The sequence below is a fragment of the Rhynchophorus ferrugineus genome, unplaced genomic scaffold (genome assembly GCF_030347505.1).
Source record: "Rhynchophorus ferrugineus isolate W39M unplaced genomic scaffold, kcgeb_rfMv2 rfM4, whole genome shotgun sequence".
Classification (NCBI taxonomy): Eukaryota; Metazoa; Arthropoda; class Insecta; order Coleoptera; family Curculionidae; genus Rhynchophorus; species Rhynchophorus ferrugineus.
Genome location: NW_027472583.1, coordinates 16,407,774 through 16,422,441, shown reverse-complemented (window position 1 = coordinate 16,422,441; position 14,668 = coordinate 16,407,774). Strand labels below are relative to the sequence as shown.

Sequence of the window (14,668 nt, the reverse complement as noted above, 5' to 3'; positions counted from 1 at the left end):
AATAAAGAAGAACAATCTGACGTTTTATAGATAGTTTGTGTCATTAAAAATGTAAATATTGATTGTTTATTTCTTTATTAAAATACTATTGTAAGTTAAAAACTTACATCTAACTACAGAAAGGGCAGATTGATTAAACTAAAAAAGTAAATTTAATTTTTATTACACGTAAAAAAAATAAAATTTTCTACTGATCTGAGCAAAGCTTTATCTCCCAAGTACCGTTATTAAAGGCAGTAAGTTAATGTCGAAATAATATACGCATAAAAATAAAACAACGCCACATTAATGTTTTACTAAACTATTTTTTTCGTTGAATATTATTCTTGAATTCTGAATTCATCATTCCCATAAAAACTTTCAACATTTACGGTCTGTTCTTTATAGTTTAATATAAAATATAACATTTCATTTTTAAAATATTATCTTATTCATACTTCCGAAATTATATAAATTTAAAATATACCCAAAACAATCCCTTTAGACCCTGAAAATGTATATATTTAGTAGGCTAAATATAATCATTAGATAATATTCTCATGTGAGGATATTCTCCCATCGAATTAGTTATTTGCTGTAGTGTACCGTATGTCTGTGCTAGGGTCATAACATGAACGCTAAACAAACTGTAGACATGGCAGCACTGGTCGACAATAGGTCACGTCATGGCATCGTGGCAGTGCAGGCGTCAGTGTTGCCGGAGTTTGTTGGAAAAATTAATTTTGTAACATGGATTATTTTAATTATATTTAAAGACATTTTTATTGACTCGTTCTAAAAATTAAACTCTAATTATCTAATACTAAATGTTAGGTCAAAGGGTTTATTCTTTTATACAAGTTAGAAATTTAGATTGACTAGATCAAAGTTACACATGGCAACACAGGAAATTTCGAAATGTTAATCAATTATGAGAAACGAAGTATGTCTCGTTTTGGGATCGATTATACCTACCGAGAGATTATTCGAGTGAATTGCACGTTTAAAGTTACAGTTCGGTGCCTTCAGACTGTACATGTGTTGATTTTTTTGATGAATAATATTTTTGTAGTGCGTTAAATTAAGAGTGCATCGGTTTAATTACAATTTAAGTGCGAGGAATAGTTTTATAATCAAATTTCAATACATCAATCTCGTAAATCTTTTTTAAAAAGGTAATAAAATGAGTAAAGACAGAAAACGTTCTATGGTGTGGCATTTCTTTCACTTCACACGCGAGAAACACTTTGTGAGGTGTAAAATATGTAAGAAGGAGTACAAATATTTCAAGAATACTACAAACCTCAAGTGCCATTTGGAAAGATTACATCCTGACAGTTTGTTGATTTCTCCTATAAAACGAGAAGAATCTGATGAAGAATTTGAGATCGCTTCAACTTCAAATTCACAACAAAGCGGCAAAACGGCAAAAGCTTTCAAGATATTGGCGACTACTACTTGTACATCGACAAGTACACCCATAGGAATAGGTCAGACAACTATAACGCCCCTGAAAGAATCTATAAATCTGAAAAAGATGCGCCTGCTTGGATCGTCAAGTTCCGACAATGAACTTACCGAATTTCAAATAAGAGATTTGAACATGGCGCTCGTTAAAATGGTAGTGTCAGATTATCAACCTCTTCGGATTGTTGAAGACAAGGGCTTTCAGGAATTTGTCAAAAAACTGAATCCGTTGTATTCGATGCCGACCCGGAAACGTTTAACAACACAATTAATTCCTGAATACTATCAAAGTGAGGTGGAGAAACTCCAGCAAAAGTTGTCGCCTGTGGAGTACGTCAGCGTTACTACAGACTTATGGATATCGGACACCACCAATCATTACGTTACAGTCAGCGTCCATTTCTTGGAAAACTCTGAGTTGCGCTCCAACGTTCTTCAGACCAACGAAGTAAGAGGGAATCAGAGTAGTTCGGAGATAGCTGAGGAGCTACAGGATATCTTTAACAACTGGAATATCAACGACAAGATCGTCACTGTGGTTTCGGATAACAGCGAGAACATAAAATCGTCCATAATCGACTATTTACAGAGGGATTATATCCCGTGTCTCGCTCAGGCCTTAAACGTTTCAGTCAACGAGGGACTGAATCAAAACGGCGATTTAAATTTGATAATAGAAAAGTGCAGACATATCGTAGAGTACTTCAAGCAGAATGATTTAGCTGTAGAAACCCTTACGAGAATACAGCTGGAAATGAACACTCGTCAGTTAAATGTTAAGCAAGATGTGGGGAAATCTTGGAACTCTGCGTACACAATGCTACAAAGATTATTGGATATCAAGCCGTCAATTGTTGCTGTTATGCCCAGTTTGACAGAAACGCCTGAAATGCTAACGGAAGAGGAATGGCAGACAATAGAAGATTGCGTTTCCATCCTGAAACCGTTCGATCTGATGATGACGGTCCTCTCTGGAGAAAAATATATCACATTATCATCAACAATACCGCTCGTAAGAGGCCTCCAGTTTTCAACGGGCAAAGTAAATTGCGCAACTAAAATCGGAAAATCTCTTAAAAACGATTTATTATTGATGATTTCAAATCGGCTTGGTCGTTACGAACAAGATAAAGTGTCGGCAAAAGCCACCTTCTTAGACCCTCGTTATAAGAAACAGGCATTCGGTTTACAAGAGAACGCAAACTTCGCTGAGAACTGGGTACTAGAAGAACTCGAATGTATTTTTGATGAAGACGAAATTTCGACTCCGACTCCAGAAGCTAACATTTCCCAAGTGGAAAGCGAGTCGGAGAATCCCGCTGAGGACGACATGTTGTGGGAGTATTTTGATAAAAAAGTCGCCGATTCCATAAACGTAAAATCTTCACCAACAACAAAGGCTATTTTAATGGTGAAACAGTATTTGTCAATGCCCAATATACCACGTTCTTCGAATCCATTCGTTTTTTGGGATGAAAATAAAACTGTACTCCCTGAACTATACAGACTCCACCAAAAATACCTTTGCACTCCGGCTACGTCTGTACCATCCGAGCGGATTTTCTCCAAAACTGGAATCATCTCCAATTTAAGAAGGAACAGAATTCCAGCTAAAAATGTGGATCAAATTGTTTTTCTAAATACAAATTTATAGATAATACTATGGTTTTATTTTCTGCCAGCATACTATTTGCCCAATCTAAGAAATAACAAAATTAAACTAACAATTAAATTTATTCTAAAAAATATATATTTCTCGAAAAGCATACGTAAGATAAGGTACATATAATGAATAATTAATTGCATGAAATAATTTGCACATCTTTAAATAAATCGTATCTTATAATCGATACATTAATCTATTTCTATCGAATTAAAATTTCCCTAATTTTAAATTTATTTTCTAATATAAGGTTAATTTTATGTAATCCTCAATTCTTCAAATATAACAACTTGAATAACATATTACTTTTTACCTTCCTTTCCTTTGTGGAGAAATGAAAAATATTGATCAGGAAAATTCATTATTGATATCTACAGAGTCCTGTAATTTCTTGATGATTATACGTGTAGCTGACTAGATGGCGCAACAAAGATTTGAGAAATTATAGATGGCGCCTAGGACAATTGACAAAAATAAAAAATAAGCATTTCCCTGCTGTATAACAAGGTCAACAACTTTATTCGCCTAAAAAGCGAAAATTTAGTATTAAAAACCTGTGAAAAACATAGTGAGTGATGTGATTGTATTTGCATTATGGCTAGTAGTTTGGAAAATTAAAGGGTGAGCATGTGAAATGTGTTATTCGTTTGGACAGCGTTGGAAATCTTTTTGTTTGATAACGATTTTCTTGCTAAAAGGATAGACAAATCGTTGCCCATACGATAATATTTTTCGAAATTGTCAGTGAAGTTATGGTTAAATGAAAATGTGCCACCCAACAGTTTAAAAATTAGTGAAAAACCTGGAAAAAGTTTCTTTTATTTCAGCTGTCAATTTTGATTGTTTACGACTTGTGGGTAACATAACTAGCGCCAAATTTAAATGTCAAGCACTTTTTAATTTTGTTATTATTATATATTACATAAAATATATTTTGATTTAAATACTTGTTTTCGTTTTATACTTATGGTGGTAATATAAAAATCAAACTTTTTCTATTTTTCTAGTGTTCAAGATATCTCAAAATTCAGACATGTCTTTTCCTACATAACTGGGCCTCATAGAAAGCTGTAAAATGTAAATGAGAAATATAGTTTATTTATTTCTATAAAACTGTTCATACCATGGACTGTTATAATACAATACCTCCTATACCAGATACAGGAGGTACAAACAGTCCTACTTGCTCAAACAATATAGTAAAGACAGAATTAAAATCTCAAGAAATAGAATTAAAAGATTGTCTTTTAAATGGTGAAGTTAGAAGTTATATGGAATATTTACCGAATAACAATATTTGTGATAATGATAATGTTGCCAATAGCACTGTGGTGTCTATACAAAAAAAGGAATATTGTGAAAGTGAGTGCTTGAGTGGAAATAGGACTCAAATAATTCAGCCCAGTGATTATGTTAAAGATGATGTTAGTTCTCTAAGTCAGTCAGGTGAGTTAACATTTAAATATCTTTTTATTAACATTTCAGTGTACTTTTTAATTATCAGTAGGTTTTTTATTTTTTTATATTTATATTTATATTTCTTATAGAAGATACAAATAGTCTAAATGAAAACAGCAGTGCTACTGAATCTAATCAAGAACCTCAAACTTCTGAGCCAATAGAAGTAACCATAGAGTCAGATGAGGATGATTCTGATAAACTATCCCAAAGCAGTGACACCTACTTTTACGAAAGCCATAGTAATGGTAGTTTTAGACGATCTAATAAAAAAAAGAGAATCTCTAGTGGTCCAGGTCGGGGAAGACCAAGAAAGACAATAGTGCCTATGTATCAGAGTCAAATTAGTGGAGATAAAAATGCTATAAAAATACGCATTAAAAAGAGCAATATGAGCACACAAGTACAAGTAAGTGTTTTATAATGTTTCTAAATCATTATTATTTTTTGTTTTCTTATATAATATTTTCTACGAATTGTTATTATTATATAGCTCACACCTAACAAAAGAAAATCAGGAAGGCGAAAAAAGCATAAAGTGCAGTCAGATACAGATACATCTGATTATGAAAAAAGACCGAAAAGAAGTCGAACTGCGGCCACAGCGGCTTCCGCAGCTGTAGTGACTGATAATAATGTTTCTAGTACCCAAGATGTGGAACCACTAGAGCAAGGTCCGTGGGGTGATTCATCTAAACTGCCTGAAGAGCTTTTGGAGAGAATTTTTCGGGAAGCATGTTTACAAGATGGATCATTACCAACTTTGGTTAGGTGAGTGATACACATAATAAATAAAATAAAACAATTAAATTGCCCATTACTGTTACTAACATTCTGATATTTCATGTATTTTTAGATTATGTAAAGTATGTAGACTGTGGAGGGACATATCGTTAAAATCATCATTGTGGAAAAAGGCAGATTTAAATTATGTCAAAGAAAAGAATAGGACTGATCTTCGGCTACATTGGTTAATCCTAAACAGATTAACTGAATGTGAAGATTTAAGCATGGGTTAGTAGTTAATAAGTTAATAGTTTTTTTTATATATAATAATTTATACATAATTTAATAAAAATAACAATGTATTGTTTGCAGGTGAATGGAAAGTAAGAGATATTCAGTCAGTTCTTGAAGCTATTTGTGAGCATTGTCCAAAATTAAAAGGACTTAACTTAAGTGGATGGAAAGGTTTGAATGCAGATAACTTGAAGTATTTGACAAATGAATGTAAAAATCTAGAAAGGCTTGATCTCTCTTCAATTAATGTGAGTATATTTTTTTTGAGTTTCTTACTATTTTATATTTTAATTTTGCTAATTGACTGACATTTTAAATATTAAATTTGTCATTTGTTTTTTTAGTCAACTTCAGCAATAAATGCCCAACCATTAGTAGCATTGAGTCAATCTATGAACACTCGGCTTACTCATCTCGTATTGGCACATAACAAAATTGCCGGTTTTATGCAGATTATCTCATCCATTGCGGTAAGTTTTAAATCTCGTCTTCGATTGTGTATTAAATTGAATGCTTTTTCAGAGTCACTGCCCTAATCTGCAACTTTTGGATATTTCTAACATTAAAACTTTTGCTCACAATACAGCCCTACTTCATGTGGAGAAACTTCAGACTGGGTGTCCTAAATTAAGAGTTTTGCGTATTACCAATAGTCAAATTTGGTTAGCTCCTGTTACCCTCACTGAACAGGTATGAGATTTTTTCTTAGGTGCTATTTTTCACTAATACCGTTGATTAACAGGTAGCATCGCCGGGATTTCCAATGCTTGAGGAGCTCTCCTTAGCAGGCTTGGAGGAAGACCAAACTACCACGTCACGATCTATGGATGATGACGGTATTGAACGTTTGTTAAAATCGAGCAAAAAACTTCGATTATTGGATGTTAGAGGCTGCAGTAAATTAACTGATTCTGGACTTGTTAAAGTACCAGCATGGGATTTGGAACATCTTTTCTTAAGTGGTGAGTATTACAAATACACTATTATATTAGAATACTGTATGAAAACTAACTATTAATGCTGAGTGTTAGCAACATTTAATTCTACTTCCTAATGAATTAGTGTAAACTCTATTTTGAATCTTATAATCAATATCTCTTATAAATAGGTCAAGTCACAATTATTAATTGGAAAATCTAGTTAACCATTATGCAAAAAATGCTTGTTTATTATGTAGTGCTGTATCTTTTATACCAGTTTATGAAATTTGGGTTAATAGTATTTGATTTCATTGAATAAGCATTTGTTGGATAAGTATTTCTTAATGCAGTATTAAATCAAGTATTTGCGGATTTCACATATTAATTGGTTATAGGTGAAATAAAAAATTTGAGTGAGTTTACAACTCATTTGCACATAGAAATCCTCTTTTAACTGGCGTTACTGAATTACCTATTATAGATGCCCTCTTAAATTATATCAATATATTTAAAATGGGTTATTGGGTATGGGTAACTGGGTCAAAAATACTTTACTATGTTTTATAGATTGCCAATAAATAATTTATTTAACAATGCTACATCATAATACATTTCACAAAGAATCAGTAATTCTACAGTCATTAGCTGAAAATAGGGCGCGAATCCACTTACTGGCCCACAGACAGTAATAAAATCCCAGACCTGCAGGATTTCTACGTTACAAAAGGCATCTCATTAAATCAAATTAGCACAGAAAGCTTGTGTGATCTAACATCTGATCACACTCCAGTATTGTTAACACTGGGCGCGACAATTCTAAGAAAAGCAAAAAGGCCTAATCCTAGCAACAAATATACCGATTGGGACAAATTCAGATTAATACTGCAGGAACAAATCAGTTTAAAAGTAAAACTTAAAAATATAGGTGATCTTGAGCAATAAACCAAAAACATAACTGAACAAATTTGGTCACATGCAAAAGATGCTACCCCAATAGCAAGAGAGATCAGAATATGAAATAATTTACCTCCTCGAAATTAGAGAAATGATAAAAGAAAGGCGAAAAGCTAGAAGAGTATGGCACAGAACCAGAAATGCTGCAGACAAAACTACTTTTAATAGAATTAGTAATCAGATCCAAAGATCAAAGAGTATAAACAGAATTGCTTTCAAAAGTATGTAAGTGAATTAAGCCCACAAGCAGACAAAAATTATTCGCTATGGAAAGCAATTCGAAGATTTAAAAGACCAATTATTCGAGTACCACCAATTAAAAATGATCGAAATGAATGAGTTCGACGCGACAGTGAAAAAGCTGAACTGTTCGCACAATACTTACCATGGATCTCCTGTTTATCAACCCGATGTAAATCTAAATCTAATTTCTCCACCGGAAGTTGCCACATAAATTGATAATCTCAATCCTAAAAAGACACCTGATATAGATAGCATTTCACCTGGATTATTGAAAGAATTGCCACGAAAAGCAATCATCATGTTGACATATATATTTAATGCTTGTTTAAGGCTGAAGCATGTCCCGGAATGCTTTAAGGTGGCTCAAATAATTATGCTCAAAAAACCTGACAAACCTGCAGAACAAGCCGAATCTTACATCGAATCTTCCTGCAATCTACCTGCAATATCAAAGCTATTCAAGAAACTAATATTTAAAAATGTTAAACATTTGGTAACAATACCAGATTTCCAGTTTGGTTTTCGAAATCACCATTTAATTATCGATCAAGTGCACAGAGTAACTGCGGCTATTGAAAGAGCGTTTGAGGAAAAGAAATACTGCAATATTCCTGGATGTCTCACAAGCTTTTGATCCGGTTTGGCATTTGGGATTAATCTGTAAGATGAGCAAATTGTTAACTATTGTAAATTGCTGGAGTCATATTTATTCGGAAGAAAATATAGCGTATCGCACGAAATGGCGTTCTCGACATTTAAAACTATTTCGGTTGGAGTTCCACAAGGTAGCGTCTTAGGACCTCTCCTGTATCTGCTCTACACTGCTGACATTCCAACAACAATAGAAACACTATTTGGAACCTTTGCTGACGACACAATTATTATGGCAAAAGATATATCTCTGCCTAGGACAATAGAAACAGTGCAAGTGGCTATTCCTCAAGCAGAATCAGCTAAATACCTTGGAATCCATCTTGACGGTAGATTAACAATTTAGACAAAAAGCAAAACACATTAGAACCAAAATAAAAGTATACTAGTTAGTCGGAAGATACTCTCAACTTGAACTAAAATCAAAGAGGTTGATCTATCATTATGTTTGAAGTACCATTCATGAAGCATATTGAACATAGTTTAAATAAAAATTGTGAAAATTGTTATTCTTAATAATTATACTTTGACCCTCGTGTTCATTTAAACTGTGATAAGTCGGTAATACAGAATACTGTAATAATGTATACAGAATTGTCAGTTGTATTATTATTTACGAATTTTCCTTTAATATCCTTGCATATGTTTTTAAAAATACTGCAATATTTAAAAAATAATAATGTTTTTTTATTTCATATAGCCTGTTACATCACGAGATTGCAGAATTCTGGTTTGGAATTAATAGTTCAGAAATGGAGTCACAGTCTTTTAGAGGTAGATTTGGCATGGTCCACTGCTACTGCATCCTTGGACGCGGCTGTTATGGCTCTAGCAGAAAAAGGCCCTGAATCTAAACTAAGGTAAATCAAAAATATTTATATGCATTTATTATCATTTATTTATATGAAAAAGAAATTGACAACAGTTCCTTAATATTGTTTAAATGGTTTAACAAAAGTGTTACAAGGACGTGTTTACGGTGGATACCAAAACCGTTAGGCGGAAATCGATATCTGATTGCAACTCCCAGTCGGAAACTCAACCTTAAATAATTTACAAGACAAAAATATAGGGCACCGAAGTTTAAAAGAAACACAAGTTTACTGTGTTGTTCAAAATGTGTTTTTTATATCTGTTTAGCGGGAATACTAAGATCATTATTTACTTCATTTTAATATTATTGCGTTATGTGGATATATATTTCCTAATTAATAAAAATGCCTTCTACTGTTGCGATAGTCGCGGGTTCGAGTCCTGCTGGGGCATAGTCGTAAATTTATATTTGTGATTGCCAAAAAAGGCAAGAGTATAAAATCCGACAGGGAAACTCATAACTAGGCTGGGTAAGACCGGCTTTTAGGATTATCTTCAAGTTGCTCACTCCTCAGTTGATGGGCTAAATACCGAGGACCATATTTCTGCTCCCACGTTAAGCAGTACGTCCAGCCCGGATAAACATTAATTGGTGAAAGGAGGCTCCAAAATATAATAAAAATAAAATGTCTTATTTGTTTTGGTAATATGAGGCTTATTTAATATCCTGTACTTGCTCATGATAATATATTTTGCAACTGTTTCTTGGCTTCTTATTTTTAATATTAGGCAGTAAAAATTCATTCGGTCTAAATTATGGTGAAAAAAAAAACAGGAAGTTTGAGGATTTTCAGCGCTTTATATTCAGCGTTCTACATAGAATATAGGTTGGTTCCATTAAAGTTTAAGGGAAGCTGGGAAACAACTAGTTTTGCGTGATTTTTATGGAAATCTCCTTTGGTTGAATTACGATCTGCATTGAAAGCTCTAATTATTCTATAAATAATAGTAAATATAAATAATAATTCTTGCTGAATTCGTCGAAATCAATACATTTATCTAAACATTATTTAACGTCGTCTTTTCTTACAGAATACTCAATTTATGTGGATCATCAGTGTCACTTGAACCAGTTAAGGCAGTATTAACCAAATGCCCCAATCTATCGTCTATCAATCTGCAATCGTGTAGAGCGTTACCACGTGGTATTAAACGTCTTTACACGGGCAGTGCTGTTACAGAGTTACGCAAAAGTTTGAATGACAAAAAGACTGATGGTAGTGATTCAGAAGAGCATAAATCAGCGGCGACATCGCCTAAAGATGAGTGAGTGTTCAAGAAGGTCCATAGTGCAACAAAATGGTTTGTTGATCTAATTTTTAATTTGGTCTTCTATAATTTATTTTTACCTGTTTATTTGCCAAATTATTAAGAATCTTTATTAATCGAAGTTTTCTCTTTTATTATTTGAGTTATTATATATATATAAATTAGAAATATTAATAACAATCGTATTTATATTTTGTCTTGTAACATTTATATCATCGCCGGGGACAGAAAACTTAATTTCATTTTATTATTGCTCAAGGTTGATTAGCAGGAAGATGTATTAGCAATATGTGCATAAAATACATTCTCAGTGATCTAGAAGTTATTAAAATGAACTCCTATTACGTAAAGCAAATGTAATGGGCACTATTAGGTGTTTCTGCATTTGTATTTAAATCGTTTATTCAATTATGCAGTGAGATTGTGTCAAACATTGTAAATAGGGGTTTTCAAAATATTTTTTGTACAGTTTAAAGTTATGCAACTTGAATGATAAAATGTATATATATATATTAACGACGAGTTATATTTGATGATTTGTCTTGAAATAATTAAGTTCTGGAAACATTGTACATAATAGTCATGGGGAATCAATTTTGGAAGTTTATTTTTGTTTTTCTGCTTTATATTATTTATTGTTATTTTAAAACGTTTTTTTTTATCTGTCGTTCTTATATATTTTATATATATTTTTTTGGTAATGATATGATAATGTCCAAGGACAAAGCAATTTTTTTTTATATAAAAAAGTACATTTCGACGTCTCACGGTGTTATTGAACGGTCTATAAGCTGTACAGTACCTGTTAAATAAAAGTGTGATAGTGATAGGTATGTAAGATTATGGATGATTGATTACCGTTCTGTGCGGTGTTCTCCAAAAGAAGTTATTTTCGAAAATATCGAATTCGAACCGCAGAACCATTCTTCACATGAATCATATACATTTGTACATAGTAGTTCAATTGTCCTGGTCAGATTTCATTGGAAATATCACGTGTTTTCTTTAAGATATGAATTTAAACACTGCCTCATAGAATAAAAATTTAAATTAACGACTTTCGGTTGAAGTTCTCATTTGGCAGCTGTTTGTTTAATATACGTATATCCGGTGTTAAATCGGTCGTTTTTTTCCAATTACCCATCATTGATCTGAGATGCATTTTCACCGGTTTGTCCGTCAGTTAGCAGGCCTATTGTGTTAGTGACGCCGTTACTTTTAGAAACAAAACATTCGACGTTTACCTGACGGATGGCTGGGCGTGATAGTAGAGGGTTTCAATTCAGCGTGTGGTAAATGGAAAATCGTGAAGTAAATATGCCTGGTACGCAGGCGGTTATATAAAAGATTTTGTATATAAAAATAATTAGATTGTTATTGCTAGTAAATGTTTAGAAGACAAAAAAAATAATTATTTGTTGTCAGTGTGACAAACGATTTTAATTGCTAATTTATTAATCGGGGTGTTTTAGAAATATCTACGATTATTTTAGAATTGAAATATATAACCGTTTTGTTAGAACTATGTAATAGAGAGCAATGTACTATATAAAGGATTTTTTTTACATATATATACATATTAACATATATAATGTGGTTGTACAGATACCAGTGGTTATTTTGAAGCAGTATACTTTCTTTAATTTCCTACGGAAATTTTATTATTTGTAAAACACCTCCCCGGTAACGAACGATAGGTTTTTTTATCTTTAGAATTTGTTATTTTGATTTTATACATACATATATACATTATATACTGTGCACTTAAGACAAAGTAAATATCTGTACTAATATTATTGTATATTTATATATAAATATATGATTTAGGTTTATACATGTGTTTTATTTAGAAAATTAGAACAATCATGGTAAGTATTAAATTTGGTGACTGTTTCTGCAAGAACCAAATTCAAAGGTTTAAGGTTGCCCAGTGGTCGAAAAGCCACCACACATAATTAAGTCAGTTATGTAATTATTATAGTTAATTATATTAATTATTGTTATAAAAAGTCGAATTAAATAATAATATGAATATGACATGATTTCGATTTCAAACATTGATTCACTCTACTATTGTCTTAATTTAATGAGTATTGCCTATAAACATTTTAATATTATTTTTGTGCGACATATTTTTATAAAATCACTTCAATTAATGAAAATATAAAGTTACTCCTATATAAATATCCATAATTAACAAAGTATCAATAAGTTCAAAATAATATAGCATTAAAATTTATGGCAGTAGTATTATAAAGATATATAAGATTATTTTTGAAACTGACTTGAGGAACAAATATGATAAGTATATATGATAAATACTTTTTACTTTTTTAAATTATATATACTGAATAATAATTGTAGCAGTAGTCACAGTTAAGAAATTTATATTAAAATAATTTTATTACAAACATATAATTATTAGCTTTTATTTTTTAAACAACGGTATTTATCGAGTAGATAGTTAAGATAATAATTGATACCATAATTTATGTATAATTAGTTTATAATCTTGAAATGTATAACGTTTACAAATGCTTAAACACACACACACAACACTAAATTACTGTGAAAATGCATAATTACTTCTAATTGTAACAACAGCGTTGATGAGTATAGGCTATAAATGTAAATTATGTGCTCAGTTTTTTCATTAACACATTCAAGTAACTTACTATAAATCTTCATATATTACTTTATAATATTTCCCTCCAAGGTTTACATTCAAAATAATTATGCCATAGCTCATTTGATAAAATAACAATTTAACTATAATCAAATAAAACTGCAGTCTTTCACCTTTAAGACAATAACTCATAATTACTAATTGTCTATATTCTATTATTTCACTAGTTTCTCAAATCCCCTAGCCACTTCAATTCTAATTTATTTTTAGCTCTTCCAAACTTACTTCTAAGTTTATTTTGTGCTTGTATCCCACATATGAACAAACCCATCTATAAAAGGAGAATTAAAAAACTGTAAAGTTTTTATATAATCGTTAATACTCTTTGCAAGATTCATTTTAACTCTTAATGTACATATCAATTTATGTATTTCCTGCAATAATTGGTTAATGTTTTGTTACGAAATGTATATACTAATGAAACCTGAAATTAATAAGGTCGTAATACTACTAAAATTTACAGAAAAATCTTAATAACTTTTACAAACGTACAGTGATATATGTCTCCAGAACCATATCGAATAGTATACGTACATTTTTTCATCTGTCCTGTGTTTTCCATATATCAAATTCATCCATATTCTTAAAATTGAAATTGAATTGATTATTTTTTATATTATGGATCTGAAAAATCTGCTTGCGAAAATCTAAATACTTGTGAACCCAGGACAAACGATTATTCTTATTGTTAATCTTATTCCTCTGTATATTAGGATGAAATTTTGGCATGTCATGTTTTTCTTTCGCTGAATATACCTTCCGGTAAAGAGGATTTATATAATTTGTTTTCTCCACAAAAAAATATAAAATGTAACTCTATATTCTGATTGTAACTAATTCTTGAATGTATCGGATTTTTCAATCTTCTTGTTTTTTTTTCAGATTGAAGACTTGAAACTAGTTTTCAGTGGGTTAATTATGTTTCAGTTAATTATGATGTACTTTGTATTCGGTGGTTTGTTTCTTTCTTTAGATTAACATAGGGATTCTACGTTCAAAAATATTTTTGTCTTTTTAGGATATTCCAAGGACGGTCCTCCTACTGTTGCGATACCCGCGGGTTCGTATCCTGCCGGGGCATGGTCGTAAATTTATCTTTGTGATTGTTTAAAATTTGTAAATTTTCTAGGCAAGAGTGTAAAATCCGACAAGGAAAATGATCCCGGTCACGCCAGTAACCAGGTTGGGTAAGACCGGATGTCTTCTGGGATGATTTGTAAAGTTGGTCACTCGCCAGTCGGTAGGTTTAATGCTGAGGACCGATCCACTGGGTCTCCATCAAAAAAATTAATATTTTTTATAATTATTTCTTTGGTACTCTTATTGTATAGTGTGCGCAAAATGTTTTCAGTATTAACCTAAGGTCATGTATTTGAATCAAATTACATTTATTTTCTCTGTAAGTCTTAGTGTTGTATAGAATGTTTTAATACGTGGTTCATAGACGGATTTAGAAGGATCAGACACAATTCAGTAAGTGAACAT

At 31.7% G+C, this 14,668-nt stretch overlaps 2 protein-coding genes across 3 annotated transcripts; both read left to right on the top strand.

Annotated features, from left to right (window-relative positions):
• The first annotated feature begins 950 nt into the window (after window positions 1-950).
• LOC143196443 (E3 SUMO-protein ligase ZBED1) lies at window positions 951-3,104 on the top strand. Its single transcript, XM_076404117.1, has one exon. The coding sequence runs from the start codon at window positions 1,163-1,165 to the stop codon at window positions 3,098-3,100; it is 1,938 nt and encodes a 645-aa protein (XP_076260232.1). The 5' UTR covers window positions 951-1,162; the 3' UTR covers window positions 3,101-3,104.
• A 423-nt stretch (window positions 3,105-3,527) lies between these two features.
• Fbl6 (F-box and leucine-rich repeat protein 6) lies at window positions 3,528-12,329 on the top strand. Of its 2 annotated transcripts, none has more exons than XM_076402715.1 (11): window positions 3,528-3,730; window positions 4,117-4,555; window positions 4,657-4,976; window positions 5,061-5,338; window positions 5,424-5,581; window positions 5,666-5,835; window positions 5,932-6,057; window positions 6,110-6,277; window positions 6,330-6,549; window positions 9,056-9,215; window positions 10,261-12,329. In XM_076402715.1, the coding sequence occupies exons 2-11, from the start codon at window positions 4,234-4,236 to the stop codon at window positions 10,496-10,498; spliced, it is 2,160 nt and encodes a 719-aa protein (XP_076258830.1). In that variant the 5' UTR covers window positions 3,528-3,730; window positions 4,117-4,233; the 3' UTR covers window positions 10,499-12,329. The 2 variants fall into 2 exon arrangements, with proteins under 2 accessions (XP_076258830.1, XP_076258831.1); XM_076402716.1 differs by having other exon boundaries at window positions 3,624-3,677.
• Window positions 12,330-14,668: the final 2,339 nt, after the last annotated feature.